At 53.4% G+C, this 18,236-nt stretch overlaps 6 protein-coding genes across 6 annotated transcripts; 4 read left to right on the top strand and 2 right to left on the bottom strand.

Moving 5' to 3' along the window:
- Positions 1-448: 448 nt before the first annotated feature.
- Positions 449-7,186, top strand: N7459_006978 (putative myosin class II heavy chain (MHC); the record flags this gene model as incomplete). Its single annotated transcript, XM_056946146.1, has 1 exon — positions 449-7,186. One exon carries the CDS (start codon positions 449-451, stop codon positions 7,184-7,186), a length of 6,738 nt encoding a protein of 2,245 aa, XP_056798145.1.
- Positions 7,187-8,155: 969 nt separating this feature from the next.
- N7459_006977 (uncharacterized protein) lies at positions 8,156-10,666 on the bottom strand (the record flags this gene model as incomplete). The annotated part of the gene is made up of 1 exon (XM_056946145.1): positions 8,156-10,666. One exon carries the CDS (start codon positions 10,664-10,666, stop codon positions 8,156-8,158), a length of 2,511 nt encoding a protein of 836 aa, XP_056798144.1.
- A 1,461-nt stretch (positions 10,667-12,127) lies between these two features.
- Positions 12,128-13,408, top strand: N7459_006976 (uncharacterized protein; the record flags this gene model as incomplete). Its single annotated transcript, XM_056946144.1, has 1 exon — positions 12,128-13,408. The coding sequence occupies one exon, from the start codon at positions 12,128-12,130 to the stop codon at positions 13,406-13,408; it is 1,281 nt and encodes a 426-aa protein (XP_056798143.1).
- A 973-nt stretch (positions 13,409-14,381) lies between these two features.
- On the top strand, positions 14,382-15,309 carry N7459_006975 (p24 family protein; the record flags this gene model as incomplete). Its single annotated transcript, XM_056946143.1, has 4 exons — positions 14,382-14,576; positions 14,744-14,951; positions 15,043-15,230; positions 15,292-15,309. The coding sequence occupies 4 exons, from the start codon at positions 14,382-14,384 to the stop codon at positions 15,307-15,309; spliced, it is 609 nt and encodes a 202-aa protein (XP_056798142.1).
- A 664-nt stretch (positions 15,310-15,973) lies between these two features.
- N7459_006974 (uncharacterized protein) lies at positions 15,974-16,917 on the top strand (the record flags this gene model as incomplete). Its single annotated transcript, XM_056946142.1, has 2 exons — positions 15,974-16,129; positions 16,501-16,917. The coding sequence occupies 2 exons, from the start codon at positions 15,974-15,976 to the stop codon at positions 16,915-16,917; spliced, it is 573 nt and encodes a 190-aa protein (XP_056798141.1).
- Positions 16,918-17,214: 297 nt separating this feature from the next.
- Positions 17,215-18,067, bottom strand: N7459_006973 (uncharacterized protein; the record flags this gene model as incomplete). The annotated part of the gene is made up of 3 exons (XM_056946141.1): positions 17,215-17,894; positions 17,948-17,966; positions 18,026-18,067. 3 exons carry the CDS (start codon positions 18,065-18,067, stop codon positions 17,215-17,217), a joined length of 741 nt encoding a protein of 246 aa, XP_056798140.1.
- Positions 18,068-18,236: the final 169 nt, after the last annotated feature.

Below are 18,236 nucleotides of genomic sequence, written 5' to 3'. Positions count from 1 at the left end.
ATGTGCGTAGAACGGCCGCCCTAACGACGAGGTACTCGGTACCTCGTAGCCACCGTAGCCACCGCGCTATCGCTCCGTACCCTGTACCCGCCCCCTTTCAACCGGGACGTGACATAACCGACAACTTTTTTTCCCCTTTCTCGCTTTCCGTCCTTGCGTGTCCGTGATGGTTCAGACTGCCGCGTGCTTGTGATCTCTCTCAGTCTCGAGTCCTGCACTTGGCCCCGTCTCGCAACAAAAGCGCGAAAGAAGGGGGATCCTGTGTACTACGCCTCACACCTTCCCGATCGCCAATCAGAGGTCTGCCAGGTGGTCTTGAATCCCGGTTGGATTTCCATGCGTCAACATTCTGGACGATAAGCGGAGCGGCAAGCAAGTGCTTGCTGCAGGAGTCGACACGGAAGGTGTGTGATTGATTCAGATTCTCTTCCCATCGTTTTCGTTGTACATGTCGGGCGTTGTGGAATTGGGCCTCTCTGCTCCGCGTCGCCACGCGCTTCTCCCCAGTGCCATCCGGTCCCCGAGCCCCTCCAACACCGTGATCGACTGTGCTAACCACCCCGTGCCGTCGGCTGGATGCTCAGATCTAGATTCCTCCGTCTCACCCGCCTTTTTGGCGTCCACTCCGCCGTTGCCCTCGAAGGATCCGCGCATCCTGCGTGACGAATCGCGTTTGGCCCCGTCCCTGCTGCTCTCCTCTCCGCCATCAGGAGACTCGAGCCCGCCGGCCGCTGGTTCCTCTTCCCAGCGTCCCTCTCCGCGGAGCATCACTCTCGAGCCTCCGCCGCTCCCGTTCCTCTCGCAGCGTCGAACAGAGGAATCCTTGACCTCGTCCCCGGACAATCGCAGAGCGGGAAGCAGTGTCTACTACACCACGGCCTGGGGATCCCCGTATGCGGCACCTAGTACCCGTCGCCTATCTCTGACTCTCAGCCAATACGCCGGCATCGACCACATTTCTGGTGAGAGTTCGCCCGCCTCGTCCATCGCCAACAACCCTGAAATCCTTCAAGCGAGTGTCCCAGTCAACTCGGAGGATCTCGCCGGTCATCCAGGAGGCCAGACTATTCGCGACTTCACCCAGGATTGGATCAACCAGTATCTGTCCGGCCAGCCCAGAACCGAGCGCAGCAACTGGCTCAGTGACGATTCCGGAAGCGAGGCCCCGTCTTTCTTCACTGCGCAAAATCATCTTGCGGACGATCTTTCGGACGATTGGCTTGGTCTGGAAGACAACATCCGCGACCACGACCTGTTACGAACGCCGACGCTGTCAGATTTCGTTGGTCGAAGGGCTGCTGGCCGCGCTAAAGTAAAGAGAAACTCGCACAAGCGGGCAGAAACGTTGCGTCAGGAGGATTTCTGGGGTTTTGCTTACGACAAAGAACCATCAAAGAACATCATGTCCGACTCGAAAGAGCTCCAGGCTTCCGCCGAGGCCACTTCGCCTGTGGAAAAGCCACTCCCACCCCCACCGACGAATATCGATGAATCGATAAAAAAGCCAGGCACCGAGGAACCCTCTCGACCGGATGCCATGAAGAGGCAGGCCTCTGATATCAACAGGCCATCCGCTCAGACACCACGACGGAGGAAGAAGCTGGCTTGGAAGGGGAAGGCATGCATTATCGAACTGCCTATGGATGACCAACGCGGCTCGGAGCTTGGACACCGACTAATGACACCTGCTGATGTCCAGGCAAAGCTGAAAAGGTTCGAGGACGAAGGGTATGATGTTCGCGGTTTCACTATCGGTGCAACAGATGACCCTTCAGAAGCAGCTACGCTGGGGAGTCTGAGTCGTCCCTTGTACCCAGACCCAGCTGAAGTATGGGACGACTCGAAGAAACAACAAGCCATTATCCACTTCCCAGATAAGGCTGTGTGGGATTCCTATGTCAATCATCTACAAGAAGAGAAGCTACGGGCTCTGGGCGTGTCTTTCGGCGACGATGAGCCCCAGCCGTCCGTTTCCCCTGCATCGGCATCAATCAACCCGACCCAAACGCCCTTCCCAGGCCTGGGGCCATCGCCCCCAATTCCCACCACCTCCGCAGGAAGCAACCCGCTAGGGCCGCTCCATCCGTTCTCGCCTCAATTTGGACAGCCGCCTGGTGCAGCAAGTGCTGGTATTGCGTCTTTGGCGTCGCCTGCATCTCAATTTAGCGTTCAAACCCCGTTTATGGGTATTGAGCAAAACCTGATTAACGGATATCCATTCCAATTCCAGCCTACGCCCCCCGCGCAGGGTTCCATGACCCCACAGAGCTTGATAAATATTCGCCAGGCGCATGCGTCCACCGGTCCAGGGGCTCTCCCCAATTTCAACTCCATGCTATCGCCTATATCTCCAATGCACGAGCAGGCTTCTTTGCACCACGGATTCCAGGAGAAGGATGTGTTTGAGGATCGATTCGGAAATGTCGGACATGAAGACGGACCACCATTTCCAGCTCCCAAGACTCCCGTCAATGCCCCGGATCATTTCCACGCCTCAAATGTCGAGATTGCCCACCCAACTCCTCGGGGCCACGGTCACAACCTGAGCGAGACTCTCCAAAGAGGTCTGGAACAGATGACACACACCGACTACCAAATGGAGGAGTCTGCCGAGCCGCACATCGAGGAGGATCACGATACCAGCCACCACGGATTGAACCCCAATATTATGCAGTCCCGCTGGGCTCTGCCGGAAATCAATCACCACCAGGCCCAACATGCATCCCACGAGCCCAGCTTCGCACAGCATCCGCATCACTTCTACAACGAGCAATATATGCACGACCATGCCCACGAAGGCTCCGACTATGATACCAATCCTAGTCTTACCGGCACACCGAACGTCCGTGGTATAATGCCCGATCAACCCTGGCACAAGTCTAAGCCCAGTGCTGGCTCCTATCAAGGTCACCACTCGAAGCTATCAGCGTCTTCACTCAACGTGGATGCTAGGGAGTTCGACCCAAATTCGTTTGCGTCTCAACCTGCACCTTTTGTGAACAACGCATTCCAATTTGGCGGAATGAACCAGCAGGGCTTTGGATCTGCTCCAGCTCCCGCTTTTGGCTCTCACGAAGACCTGGATGCCCCAGTCAAGGCCAAGCCCGAACCCAAACCCAGCAGCTTTAAGTTTTCCGCCGCGTCTTTCAACGTAGATGCCCCCGTGTTCAACCCATCCGCTAGCCTCAACTCGAACGCTAGCTCTGAGCAGCCCTCCGGGAGCCGAGCAAAGATATTCGGCGATATTGACATCTCCGAAATCACAAAGCCCGCCAAGCAGTCCAAAGCCATTCCCATCGTGCGACCGGATGATACGGAACCGGCTGAAAAGGGGGCCGAGCAGGAGACTGTGGATCTTGAGAACGGAAGACCGGTTCCCACAGACCGTCATAAGCGCGCTCGGCGGGGCATTGGTCATGCTGAAGGTGAAGCGCGGTACAGCATTTCTACTCACCCTCTAGGCGAGGTTGGCAACGCTCAAGCTTCTATTACGTTGCATACTGTCGCCGAGGGCAAGGAGAATGCCATCCCCGAAGCCAGCAAGCCTGTGGAGCGTCGGGGTACTCCTATGAGCGAGGCCGATACGTGTACCTTATTCGACTATAAGAACGAGGGTGAAGCGGCTCGATCCAATGTTGGATCCCCTGGCCCGTCTGAGCCCACTTCCGACAAAGAGGAGTCTATTGAAAAGCAGCAACCGAAGGAGTCTTCTATAGATACCGCCCCCGAGGCTGAGCCCAAGCTTGCTCAGCATGCTGCTGAAAAGTTCAAGGAAGGAGTCCTATCACCCACAGCCCCGGCCTTTGAGTTCAAGCCCGCTGTTCCTGCGTTCGTTCCTACGGCTGTGCAACCGTCCAACCTTTTTGAGAAGAGCGCCGCTGAATTGGAAGACAAGGCCGAGTCGAAGGAACCGAAACCTGCCGAGAAGCCTCCTGTCGAGAAGAAGGCGCAGGGCGGCCTTATGGCTTCCCGGTTCGCTACTGACAGCCCGCCGAAGTCGCAACCCCCGCCACCAACCGCAACGAGCGTGTTCAAGACGTCTCAAATGCTTTCGCCTCAACAGAATCTGGATTTCTATCGTGAATCTGACAACGAGTCACCGGATGATGAGGAGCTCAATGCTGTCATGGATCAACTCAATGAATACTCGGATGCCGGGATCGAGAGACAACATACACCTCTGCCCACACAATATATCTCCGAGTCTGTGGGCGGACCTACAAAGGAGAAGCGCTTCGCCTCTGCCGAAACCAGAAGCGAAGCTCCAAGTCCCAGCCCTGGCGGTGGTCAAAAGACCTACAAGCTCAATATCCCCAGGCTCGGCTCGGATATCGATGCCCAAAGCAATGCTACATTCTCCCCCCAGAAAAGTGGAGTTTCTCGTATCCAGTCTCCAGTTCGCCAACTTATCACCAAGAATGGCCATGTCAGTGATTGGAACGACATGATCTCTTCGGGCGAGGATGAGAAGTTCTTCAATCGGAACCGCTTCTTTGACCGCCGCATCAATGACCTTGTCGGCTCTGCTATCGACGATCGTCTTGGGCCAATGGAACGTGCTTTGGGTGTTATTCAACAATCTGTGGCTTCTATCGCTACTGGTACCGCCACGCGCAGAGTACTCCGTAGCACATCTGCTGAGATGGAAGATAGCGATGCCGACGATGAAGATGATGAAGAGCATGAAGGCTCCGTTCGGGCTCGGTCGCCTCAACATATGCGTGAGCGCAAGTTGGAAATGTTGAAGAGCGTTGTCATGGAGGCTCTTGTCACGCATGATTTGCCCCACCGAGGAACACACCATTCCAGTCACAGTGAGATTGCCCAACTCAAGGAAAGCATCGCTGAGCTCCAGGCTCTCACTATCAAGAAGCTCGCCCAAGACCCCGTTGGCGACATGCGGGAGATTCTTGAAGAGACTCTCATCAAGCAGCTGGCTCAGCAAACCCCGCGGTTATCCGAGGCAGAAGAGATCGGCGCCGACAGCTTGATGCTCCAGATTGATGGCTTAAAGAGTATGCTACGATTGGCTGATGAGCGTGCTGATCAAGAGTACAAAGATCGTCGTGACGCTCAGGATTCGGTTGCCGAGCTTCAGCGTCTCTTGAAGGTGGCCGAAGAAGATGCCGCCCGCCACAGTGCTGCTGCTGAGAATGCCGAGGCTCGTTTGCTGCATTTCAAGGAAGAAAAGATTCCACATCTGGAGAAGATGCAGTTCCGCACCGAGTCCCTTTCTGAGGAGAGTGAGACCCTCAAGGTCACCATCGCCGAGCTCTCCTCCAAGAATATTGCTCTTGAGGGAACGCTGGACGAGTACCGTGTCTCCAGCGATCACTTCCGTCGTCAACTCGATACTACCAAGAGCGAGAACAAGTCTCTTCACGAGACTGTTGACCACCTGAGGACTCGTATTGAGGACAGCATGGTCGCCCGACAGAATCTGACTGAGAAGTTCGATCGTCTTCAGGTTGATATGGCGACCGCTACGGCCGACGTTGCTCGGGACCAGGCTGCCTGGCGCAAGAAAGAGGAGGAGCAAAATGCCAAGTACAACGAGCTACGCGCATCCCATGCCCGTGAGCTTAGGCTGCGCGAGCAGCTGGAGCTGGAAGTTGCCGATCTCGCCAAGCAAGAGAGGGAAGCTGTCAAGATCAAGTTCCTCCATGAGCAATCGCAGCAAGAAAATGCTAGGTTAGAAGATACCATCACCTATCTGCGTGCTGAGAACCATGAGTTGCAGCTCAAGGCAGCTCGCTTCGAGCGGGAGTTCAACGAGGCTCGTGAGAGCAGCCGGGTGGAGATCCAACGCACTCGCGCTTCCATAGAAACCGATCTTGAAGCTGCCAACAGCCAAGTCAACATTGTGCGTGCAGAGCTCGAGGCTCAGATAATCCGTCTCCAGAGTCAAATGGACAATGTCCGCATGGATGCCGATACCTCTCGCGAGCGCTACGAGCTTCTTTTGGAGGAGTCCAATGAGTCCAAGATCTCGGCTCTGACTGCTGCTAAGGAGTCTCGAGAACTTGCCCTTGAGGACCAGCGCAAGACCCACGAGCGGGTCCTGAACGATCTCCGTGAGCGCCACGCGCGTGCTTTGCATAATTCTTCCGAAGACCGCCAGCGCAGCGAGGCGCATACCGAGGAGCGCCTGGCTCTGGCTGATGACCGAGCTAAGCATCTTCAGGACCGTGTGCAGCATCTCGAGGAGAAACTCGAAATTGCTCAGTCGGCTGCCCGTGCTGCTGCTGAAGCAGCTCGGTCCGGCAAGGCCAGCCCCTCGGCATCCTCTGCTCCGGCGCCGGCGCCGACGCACTCGAGCTCGCCATCCATGTCCTTCAGCAAAGGATCCCAGGAGCCTGAGAAGATTTCCCCGCAGGCCCTTCGGGAATCGATTTTAGTCCTTCAAGACCAGCTCCAGCAACGCGAGACTCGCATCGAGGAGCTTGAGCAGGAAAATTCTGCCGTGGACAAGGATGCGCCGAACAAGATCAAGGAAAGAGACAGCGAGATCAATTGGCTTCGAGAGCTTCTCGGCGTTCGTATCGACGATCTTCAAGACATCATTAAGACGCTCTCTCAACCGACCTTCAATCAGCATGCCGTCCGCGATGCCGCTATTCGTCTGAAGGCCAACCTACAGATGCAACAACAAGAGCGGGAACGTACTGTCTCCGGTCAGGGTTTACCATCTCTGCCCTCTATCTCTGACCTTGCTGCATCGCCTCGGGCGCTTCCTCTAGCTGCAGCTGCGGCTTGGGGCAACTGGCGCAAAGGCCGAGAGAATGCCACTGCGAGCGCATCAGACCAGACCCCTTCGAAGTCGAGCAACGCCGGTGCCTTCCTGTCTGGACTTCTGACGCCCCCGAGCTCTCATGTTCGACAGAATGCAGCCAACGCCAGTGCCCCGGGACGTTCGTTCTCGGAGAGTCGGCCCTTGAGAGGATTCAACTCTACTATTCGCCGTGGCTCCCTTCGTCAGGAGGCTCCTGTTGCCGAGCCCCCGAAAACACCTCCCCTCCTCCGTCGTTCCAGCTATGATCATGACGCCGAGCCAGCCAACTACGAAGAGGGCAATTTCGCTGACGATATCGAAAGCACCGTGGGTGGCATGGTATCAGCGTCTCCAAAGGACGCCGGTGACGAAGGCCCATTTGGCCCACAGATTTCTGCTGAAGCCGAACAGTGATCTTTCTCACTTTTTCGCTGATTCCAATTTCCTTTAGACTGTCCGAACAAATCATGCCCCAACTCCGCTTTTTGCTTTCTGGAAACTACCAGAGATTATCTTGTGGCAACAATCTCCCATCCGCGGCCGTGATCTTTTGATGCCGTCTGCCTTTGCCTGTTTTGTGATTTACACTATGCCTACAGCGTTTGCAATTTCAGCCCTCGCCCTGTCTACTACCGCCTGACCTACTCCCCCTGCCACTCTTTTCCCGCCCATACATACATATTTCTCTTCGATACAGATCTGTGATTATTTTGATGTCCCTTAGGATTTGATACCACCCCGTTTTTTTCTTCCCAGCATTCTTTTCTGACCGCTGTACAATGACCCATTGACTCCGCTATCGAACTTATCCTCACTCAAAAATCCCCTTCTTCATGTCCCATCGTTTACCTACATATTAATAGCCACCGGCCTATCACTCCTTTTCCACTGTCTTATATTATACATCTTTTTTACACCATCGTGTGCCATTCTTACTCGCACTCCAACATTTCTGGCTTGGACCATGTTCATTTCTTGTAGCTTATTTGCTCTCAGCTTCGGTCTAGTGCCGAGTTGATCATTTTGTCGCGAGCACCATACCCCCGATATTTAGTTAATGCTTCGAATTCAATACTGCCCGGGTCGTATGAAGGGTGGCGCATACTATGAATGAAATCATCTCTTCAACTCAATCTATGAACGCTTCAGGTCGATCTAATCAAAAGGAGATAAGTAGGAAAAACAACTATGGACAGGCGTCGCGAGGCTTCATAGTTAGGCCTGGACAGGCACACGTTATCTCAGTTGTGCTACATATCACGGAGAAGACAACTACTTCGACCGGAGGTCAACCATGATTTATTCCATACCGTCGTAAAAAGGACGTGTTCTTCGTTTCTGTTTTTGGCTAATTTTGTATTTTTGCTTCATTTCGCGCACATCTTAGCCACTTCCCGAGACCCAGTCCGCCTCCGGACTTCGATCCGCGGCCCATACTCTGCATTTGCTGCCGAAGCTGTCCTTGACTTTCGTACTAACGAAATCCGTAAACTTCCCTGACTTGCCATCGGGTGATTTATAAGTATAATCCCCACATGAGCACGGATCGGTCGAGGAAGAGTATCCGGCCTTGTTTTGGTTGTCATGGATATCCATCATCACTTGATCCACGCCCGGGACGTAGACCAAGTCTTCAATAACACAGACGGGAAGGTCAAACAGGCCGGGGGTAGTCCATCCAAGACTTGAGAAGAGGCTTTTGGCGTACGACACTCCGTCGTTGGCTAACACGTCAGTCCAGTTCTGGTTAGCATAGGAGTAATTGAACCCGTGCTCCTGCTGGCCCCAGATCGCGGACGCCATAATATCCCATGTGGTGATGTTCTCTCCCTCATAATTCAACGAATTTTTACCCCACGATTTCGACTCGGAGCCCAAACTGGAAGGTCGCGTCAACAGAGCCATGCCGGATTCGCCATCTGGACCGAACTGCATGCCACACCAGGCATCGTACTTCCAGCTGGGGTCATTTACCCAGTGGTCTTTGCACATCTGATCGTTGAACTTTGTCGTTTTTAGATGGTATTTCTTGTCATCGTCATATGGCACAAATAAGATGTAAATGTTGTTGTCTTGGAAGGCCTCGACGATGAAATGAGCAATCAGCTGTCTCTCGTACCAATCAGTGGCATTTGCGAAAAAGTCCTGCTTGTCGAAATAGGGCTGGACCTTCCCGCTGATCCAGTTACCGCCCTCATAGACGGTGTAAATGTCATCTTGGGTTGTCTCATTGTTGAAATAGCCCGTGATCGCAGATTTCATTTCGTTGACGAGGTTGTCGGCTTGGGTTTGGTAGCTTGCGGCCTTGTCGAATTGTGCATCTGTAGTTCCAGGGTCGAGTAGACCACCGGTATTGCCGGCTAATCCTAGCGCAGCTGATATACCAGCGGCTATCGCAATGAGCCATACTGTCCATTCTGGGCCGGTCAGAAAGTCAAGGGCGATGAAAACACCAACAAGGACCCCGACCACAGAGGATACCACGTTCAGGATCTTGTTCCAGGTCTGCGTTGCAGCGTCTGTGAAGTAGTCCGCGACAATGCTGTCGATGTAGTCACCAATGCGATTTCCAGCATCAGTCGCCGACTGATGTATCCTAGAGAGAAAGAACCCGAACTCCACGACAGCGTTGGCCATCAGATATCCCCGGGAGGAGTCATAGTCTGAGTCAACTAGACAAGTGTCTGTTCCCGGGGGAGCGCAGTTGTAGCCAGTTCCCTCGGAAACATCGCATGTCTTCCCAGCAGTGTCCATGTCACTGACAAAATCTTTCTGTGTTCTCGACAGCAAGCCCGCGTGGCTCTTGATGTCGTGTTTTTTGAGGTAGGACTTCAAGTAATCGTCGACCCTATAGGCTTCCCACTGCTGAACGGTATCAAACGCTCGGCTATTGGAACAGTTTTTCGCAATCTCTAGATCACATGGAGGCACGCCTATAACCTCCAAGGGGAACGTCTCTGAAGAGGGGCTGACCTTGCGCCGGCGACGCTTCTGACTCGCGTTGGAGGAGCTCGGGCTGGCGCTCGGACTGGCACTCGAGCTGATCTCGTCCTTGAGGAGTATCCCCATAACCAACAGCGAGCCTTGCATGTTGGGTGTGACAGTCAGAGACCAGCTGCCATCCGCGTGGTGATTCATTTTCCCGTTTTCTTCCTCGTTGTCACCGGCGATATTGGTGCATATGCTGCCCTGACACTTAGCTGTCATTTCGGTCAATCGAGCCCCGTTGCCCGTCGAGAAGGTCCAGTTAGAGCCCTCTGTGCCCCAGCCTGTGCCCCCGGCTGCGATGATCACCCAGCCCGTCGGGGCCGAGAGTTTTGTTTCATAGGCGTATTTGCTCGACGTGCACAGACTTGGGGGTGCTCCCACGGTGAACTGGGTGGCGATGCTGTAGTCGGTTGTCGACGACGTGCTTGATGTGGAAGAGGTAACCGTCTGAGTATGTCTCCCTCTCGACTTGGACAGTGTAGGAGTAGGGCTGTTACTTGGTTTGGTACTAGGGGGTGTACGAGTATGTACACCTGTCGAAGTGGTTGAATCAGAGGTGATTGATTGGGATTCTGACGTGGCGTGTGAAGATTTCGAAGTGGTTGACGTAGAGTGTGGACGGGGGCTTGATTTCGTAATGTAGATGGGAATGGTAGTTACGTATTCGAAAGTGATCGGCGTCGAATGTAGACTGAGGCTTGGCTCGCTACTGCCGGAGGGAACCGTGAATACATATTCCGACGTGACCAGTGTGGAATAGAGACTGTAGCTTGTTGCGATACTGGAATTCACCGCAACGTCTACACCTCGTGGCATGGGATGTAGACGGTTCCCGAGGACTGCAGCAGACGGGACACCCGCCCCAAAGGCCGGGGTAGGAGCAGATAGAGATAGAGACAAGGCCATGTTGTCTCTTCCCCAGACTTTAAAATGAGTTCGACGATGGATCACCCGATAGCTGATCAGTGGAGAGAGAAAGGCCTGGAGATTGACAAGGTCGACACGGGATACCTGATCGGTTTTAAATGATATCAAGCAGATCATTACATCAATCTCCCATACCTGGCCGAGGCCTATCGTGGTATAGCTAAGAAACGGCCCCCGGGCTAGCGACTAGTATAAACTCTAGTCATGCTTCCCCAACGAGGTAACTGGATGCCAGTCAGGCAGAACTGCTTATTCCCCGCAGTCCAAGGAATACTGAGTAGCATTGCGCGCATTGACGATGTGACTCAAGACTTCGGTCGGTTCCTGCATGACTCGTTGCAACTGGTACCTGGCAGTGTCAGATAGATCCAGGATATCAACGATGCAAGTGCTAAGCTCTCGGTGCCACTCTGGCTGAAGTACCCAGTTTGCTATCCATGGGTTGACTCCGTAGTACGGAGGAACGGTTCCTGACCCAGAAACCCAGAGCATTTGCATCATAGCCGACAGCCGGAAAGTGCGGGTGTGCGTTTCAGGTTTGTTGAGTATACACGAGGCCCACAGCCTCCTCCTTGTGGGGTGGTGTTCGAAGTTATTGGCTCGAGTCCAGTCCCGGGTTGGCCGATGCCATCCGAGCGTAGTCATGTCTCCAGAATCTGATGCATTTGGCCCCCGGATAGAAGAATAGAGTCAGGGAGAATCAACTCCAACGGTTAAACATACCGAGCAGGACCTCATCTGGCTGGCACGCGTGAGTGCCGATCAGAAATTTCCGGCCCCTGCAGGTGGATCGGCGGCTAATGAAAGACCGCCAGGACATCCGGAGAGCGCCAACATCCCGCAAAGGATCTCGCGAAGGATTGCGAAGGATTCCGTGCCCCAGACAGCGCAAGGGGAAAATTCGGGGTGCGGGGACGTCCAATCAGCAAGTGGCACCCCGGATCGAATAAGCGGAAAGGATCCGATGGCTAGTACATGTTCATACACGGCGTGGAGAGGGGCCAAAAGTGGAAAAGTGGAAGATGCAGCGTTGGAGAGTCGCAGCCTCGTCAATACGTAATAACGAAGTCGTCACGGGTGTCAGCCGGGATCCATCATGGTGATGGATGTAACTGTCCGACGCCCCGACGTGTTGTTTTACTGCCGGGCTTTTCTTTCCCTCCATCCTTCTCTCTTTCATGTTTCACTTTCCTTCACCATCATTCTGCTCTCCGTTATTCCCACCAATCTGCGGGTTTTGATCGGAGAAGGCCTACAACTTCCGCCCAATCATCATATCCATTGGTATGTTTCCACTTCCCACTCCAGACGGGAGGAACTATCAATCTCACAGGATTTCTGTTGCATCAGGGCGCTGTTCAGGGCCGAGAGGTGCTGCTTCCAACCATTCTCACCCAATCGGCCATTCTTGGTGTTGAAAGCGCGCAACGCCAATCCACCATGCCTCCAGCTACCATGCTCAGCAGTCCAGAGCTTGCCATAGTGTTGGAAAAGTCGGGAGCAACTTCCTTCACTGGCGGCGAGACAATCCGTGGCTATGTACTGCGAAAATCCCATTTTGTGGACCCGGATGCCTCGGTGGCCGTGCGTCTCTACGGGAGGGCCAAGGTGAGGATCTTCGTCTCCAGGGGCATGTCACACACGACCTATCGCAGCCGCTTCAACTTTTTTGAAGATGGCGACAATGCTTTTAAGTATCAGATTCATCAAGGCCCAATCCATATCCCCCCTGATGGCAGTCAGGATGGGAAATGGCCATTTGCGATCACGCTCCCAGAGCACCCGAGACTTGCCTCGCTCCGAAGGGAGAATCACAATGAGAGGACGTATTTGCCTCTCAGTAACGCTGCATCACACGGCCTACCGCCTACCTTCGACGAGAAAGTACACACTCCTGGTCTATCTGTCCAATTATATGTCGAATACCATCTAGAGGCGACGTTACTCACAAGCGGCAAAAAAAGCCACCGCGCCGTTCGTCCCTTTGGGGTGCGGCCGACTACATCTCGCAGCGTAGTCGCCGCAGGCGAGACCAAACGCCATTCCGGACCTAGACGGAGAATCTTTTCGCAACGCTTAGTCGCACGTCCGGAATCTGATGCGAAGCTTTCTGTTGGCCAACGACTCAAGAAGATTCTCGGTTCATCCGAACTCCCATGCTACACTTTCTCTCTCCAGTTCGATGTGGCCACGACGCTCCAGGTTGGGAACCCTCAGCCTATTCCTTTGCGAGTACAAGTAACCCCAGAATGGAATGATACAAGTGAGGTTCTACAGACGGGGACGCCGCCCATGATCCTCGTCAAGAGCTTCACATTGGTATTAGTTTCAACTACGCATTACACCTCCAAAGCGCTGAGGTCGGGGGGCGAGCGAAGTGGCACATCCTCGCTCACGCTGGCGAAATATAATCGGGAGATTCCCAAGAAGTTGCAGCGCGTCGACACAGCAGGACTGGATGCTCCCCCAAGTATTGATCAACTGATTGTGCCCCAGGAAAGTGCAGAGCAACCTCTTGATCTCGGTATTGCCTTGGGGGTTCGAACATCACAGCCGCCAATCAGGATATTCCCAAATTTTACGACATATAATATCAAGCATGAACATCACCTCAAATGGGAGTTAGTACTCATAGTCGCAGGGGATTCAGTGAAATATGAAGGAAAACAGCCCATCACGGTGTTAGGGCCAAGTCCCAAAAGTACGATGGCATACGCATGAGAGGAGGTCATTGTCTTTTATGTTGGGATTGTGCAGGTCAAGTTTGGAGACCTTATGCATCCGTTGTCATTTATTTGTTTCAGTGTCATATTATGATTGTCTTTATCGTCATTTTGATTGCGCAATTCAATAATACTGACTTCCTGGGAATATTCAAGATTGAGTCCAGTCACCTAGAGGACTAGGTTGTGGCATCTCGCCGTTCTATCAAGTATTATCAAGTATGACAGACCTGCGATACTTAATATTCGCTGCCTGTTTCTACAGGTCGACTTGAAGCCATTCAATAACTTTTTATTCCTGCCGCATTCTGACCTACCTCCCAGGATTGCCAGAATGTGCCAATGGGAAATCGAGCAAATTGGTAGAGCTACATATTGTAGGAATGGATTCAAACGTACTCCAATACGGCAAATCGATAGTACAAGTGCATATTAGTGTAGTAGTCCTTCTACCTGTAGCTTTACTTGATTTTGTCTTTTTGTCATTCCTTGCAAGTTTGCAAAGAAGACTACGATTTGATTTGGATTTGGGTTGGGATTTTTGTCCCTTATTTTCTTTTGCGCTTTTGTTGTCTTGATTTTCTGGGACTGTGATATTCGAATTCATTGTTGAGTAGGTATTGTAGTCAATCCAAAGTAGGGTTGTCTACCGGGGCTCTCCCGCATACATCAAACCTATACTTTAAGATATATAGTGTGAATCAACAACACTCAAGTACTCCATGGACCACATAATTAATGGTAGAGCATGTAATAATACCTACTCCTTTCATGAATATCCAAATCAATGCTATCAGCTCACGTTCTAGAACTGTTCATCCATTTGTGATGGATTGTCTGTTTCCCAGGTGGCCCGAGCGTCTCCAATTGACACCTTGCGCGTTGCTCCGACTCCCGATCTCTCCATCCCGCCATTCTCTCCAGCTCGCCAATTCAATCAACATTCCCACGGGCCTGGCAAAATTCCCACGATGCGCTTCTCCGCTGCTCTCCTCGTCTCTGCGCTGGGCTGGTTCTCCGCCGCGACCGCACACACCATCCAGCTCAAGTCTCACTCGCGGGAGTGCTTCCACGAGTCCCTGCACCGCGATGACCTGATGACCGTGACTTTCCAGGTCGGTGACCGGGAATTCGGAGGCAGTGGGAATCTCGAAATCGATTTCTGGGTACGTACTATGATCCCGGTACCGGTTGTCATGGGTGGTGGTCAGAAGTTGGGCTCGGGGATGTCCTTGACCTCCTTGGATCGATCCAGATCGAGTGGAGGACCACAGGAAATAAACAACCACACTTGAATTGAATATCCAAATGCTAATGTGTGATCGACGTCCAGGTCGAGGATCCTCTGCGGAACCGCCAGTACTACCAACAGGCCATTTCGAACGAAGACTACTCCTTTACCGCGCAAACCGATGGCAAATACACCTACTGCTTCAGCAACGAGGGCTGGACCTCCAACTCGAAAGAGGTTTCGTTCAACGTCCACGGTATTGTCTACGTGCCCGAGTCGGAGATGTCGCAAGACCCGCTGGAAATCGAAGGTAAGCAAACCGGGCCCAATAGTGGGAGGCTCGAGAGAGCCTCTGGGGAAGCACATAAGAACACCCATGGACTGATCATTTGGCCATATAGTCCGCCGACTCTCCGAGGCTCTCGCTCAAGTCAAAGACGAGCAAGGCTACATCGTGGTCCGGGAGCGGGTGCACCGGAATACTGCCGAGAGCACCAACGGCCGTGTGAAGTGGTGGAGCATTTTCCAGCTGGCAGTCGTGATTGGGGAGGGTATCTTCCAGGTGTGGTGGCTGAAGCGATTCTTCGAGGTGAGTAGTCCAATACACGAGTGGAGGCAGAAAACACAAGACTGACGAGCTTGGTTCTCAGGTCAAGCGCGTTGTCTAAGCCTGGTCCTCTTCCTTCCTACATATTTTCCAAAACCAAAAATAAAATGCAACATGATCCTGCCGATAGCGATGATGACTTCCACGTGGATTGTGAATAGATGGACATTGGGATACTCGCAAGCGTTGGGCATTTCTTCGCGTTCACGTCATGGTGTCATGCAAACATCCATGGATTTGATAGCTTTAATATACCTGTATCACCAGTGATATTGTGGATGACCGTGACGATTTTCGTAGATCTTCCGGCTTTGTTCATGTCTGGACAACAAAGGTATGGCCAGCTAATCTCGCAATGCCTAGCACGCCCACGCTGCACCTATTTTCTGCGACCAACCGCGTTGATCGATTGACCAGGACCAAGGCGGTAATTGGGCGCATTAGGCCTCAATCTCGACCAAGTCTGGTGTGGTGTGCCTTGGTTGTCTCTCGGGCCCCCAGACACCATCCTCGATCGTTCTATACTTCCGCCCTCCACCCCCCCCCCGCATCCCCAACCTCTCGCAACTGTCCCTCTTCCATCTACGGCCCCATGTCCTGTGTTTGTTGACTCGCCCCTGCATGTAAGGAGATATTGCGATCCGTCTCAAGAGACTCTTTCAGCGATTCTGAGCAACCACCTTACGTGAGACCGGGCACACGGCTGGCGCGATTACCGCATCAACATGGCTCTTCGCGGACTCTCCGGACTCTCCGGACTCTCCAGCAATATGAGTCTGGGTGCGCTGGAGGTCAACGATCCGCTATTCTACGTCTGCTGGCGCCGTCAATCCTGCTCACACTGTTTGGCCGGTGACGTGGGTTGCAGCTGGTGCGCAATTGTAGGTGTGACGGTGGACTCTACGAATCCGGGCGGCGACGCATGGTGTTTTTCGTTCTTACTGCCTGTGTGGACGGACTCCTGCTCTGCTTGGTTGATGCTTCATCCACCCGAGTCCGCGGGTCCTTTGTTTTCGTGCCCCGATGCAAATGCACCTGTTCCTGCATTCCCTCCACCTGCGCCTCGTTTCGCCCCCTCCCTCCCCTTGCATTCCCATGTCCGGAATGGTGTTTCAACTTTCCCCCCTCCGTCAGCCTGGCGAGAAGACCCACGAACGCCTTGTTCGATGTGTCAGATCATGCCCGCCCGTCGCACACACTGACTACTGCTCCCACTAATTTATCCCTGTACTAACCTTCGCTCGCAAACTAGTCGTCCACCTGCGTTCCCAACGCAGCACGGGTGCCCATCCTAGCTCCTCTCAGCTCCACAGATATCTGCCCTCTGGGCTCCAAGGAGAGGTGGGAGCTACGGGCGTTGCCACTCGGGTGCCATGCGAGTACTATGACCGTCCTGTCCGTTGTGGTCGCAGTACTTGGAGTATTTGTGTCAATCGGGGTCGGGCTCGTCACTGTTTGGCTTGTGCAGCGTGTGCGTCAGCGGTGGAAGCAGACGAATCCCGAGTATGACCGCTTGGACGGCCAGGAAGAAGGGGTGTCGCGGTGGTTTGGATGGTTGGATTGTGGCGTGTTACTGTCATTGGTTGGCTTCGTTGGCCAGGGGCAACGGCCACGTCAAGCTTCGGTGGAGGAAGGGCGAGAGGCAGAATCAAGGCCTTTATTAGAATGATATAGATTTGGATCCAAATAGTTTCTGAGAAAGGCAATTCTATTATGGAATGAACATTGGTGCTAGAGATGATACAGCAAGAAAAAAACACTTCCATCGGGCTGGCACTTGATTTGCAACCAAAGATAGATGTAAAGAAATAGAATCCATGTAGAATCGAATATGAAAGGGACAAGTCCAGAAATCGAAGGACAACAGAGCCGCCAAGGCTCAATTGTCCCGTAAAAAATGGTCACATCGGGCGAGTCTGATATCTCGGCAGAACTTTGACAGCCGTTGACTTCCATTTCCTGCATCTCATGCTGCAACCGACACCTGAGTGATCATGTCCCGAACAACCGTCGTGATATCATCCACGGTCTGCCTCGCTCGTGGGATGACATGGCCACCGCCATGATCGAAGAGATCCGCGCTGTCTGGGTCACACAGATTATACAGAGCCATGGCGGCATCCAGGAACGGGTCGGCCGCCCCCACGATATGGCAAGTGGGAATAGTGATCAGATCCGCATCCTCGTCGGCTAACACAAGCTTTCCAGAGACCGGATCCATCGGCGGCCAGCCACAGATCAGGACGGCACATTTCAGATGAGGCAAGCGGCCGAATTCTTTGTGCCGTCGCTGCTCCTCGAGAATCAAGGAGGCTGCGATTTCCGCACCCTCCGAGTAGCCGATCACACCTTCGATGTCAGACTCATCGTCCAGGATCTTGATCAATCGACCGACCACAGAGCGAATGTTGGAAAAGGTCGGGTAGCCCGCCTTGTCCAGCGCGAACTTGATCGTGGCCTCGGGAGTCTCGCGCTTGGGAAAGTCGCGCATGTTGAACCGAACAGGGCCATCAGTCGTGGCAAATGTATAGTTGGGCGGTGGTCCAAAGAACCCTGCATACTCAGGCGGAGGCTCTACGGGAGTCGTTCCCTGAGTGAAGAAGAAGCGCGCATCGCCAGTGGCTTGGAGCGAATCGCAAAACAGACCTTGACGCGTTAGTACCTGCATGCATGAGGGCTCCGATTAACGGGCCACTCACTAAGCTGTGTTTGGAAGGTCTGGCAGGATGATCGATGGTTAGTATCAATAGTTTATGCACGAGGAGAGCTCGACCTACGATGGCGCTGGAGTAACCCCCGGGTAAGCAAAGGAACTTCATGGCGGCGAAGTGGACTCCAGACTTGGACCCGAATAAAGCTGACACACGAGGCAGAGAGAAACGAGGGAACTAAATGTCCACCACATATCTCAAGTCCAGAAGGGAGAAGAAAAAGTATAGATTCCCTGGAATTCCCCGTCAATGCCCCAGACAGGAGGGATTTGCCCCT

Source organism: Penicillium hispanicum, assembly GCF_028827665.1.
Source record: "Penicillium hispanicum strain IBT 35686 chromosome Unknown utg000006l_segment0_segment0, whole genome shotgun sequence".
NCBI lineage: Eukaryota > Fungi > Ascomycota > Eurotiomycetes > Eurotiales > Aspergillaceae > Penicillium > Penicillium hispanicum.
This window is presented reverse-complemented; position numbering and strand designations above follow the sequence as displayed.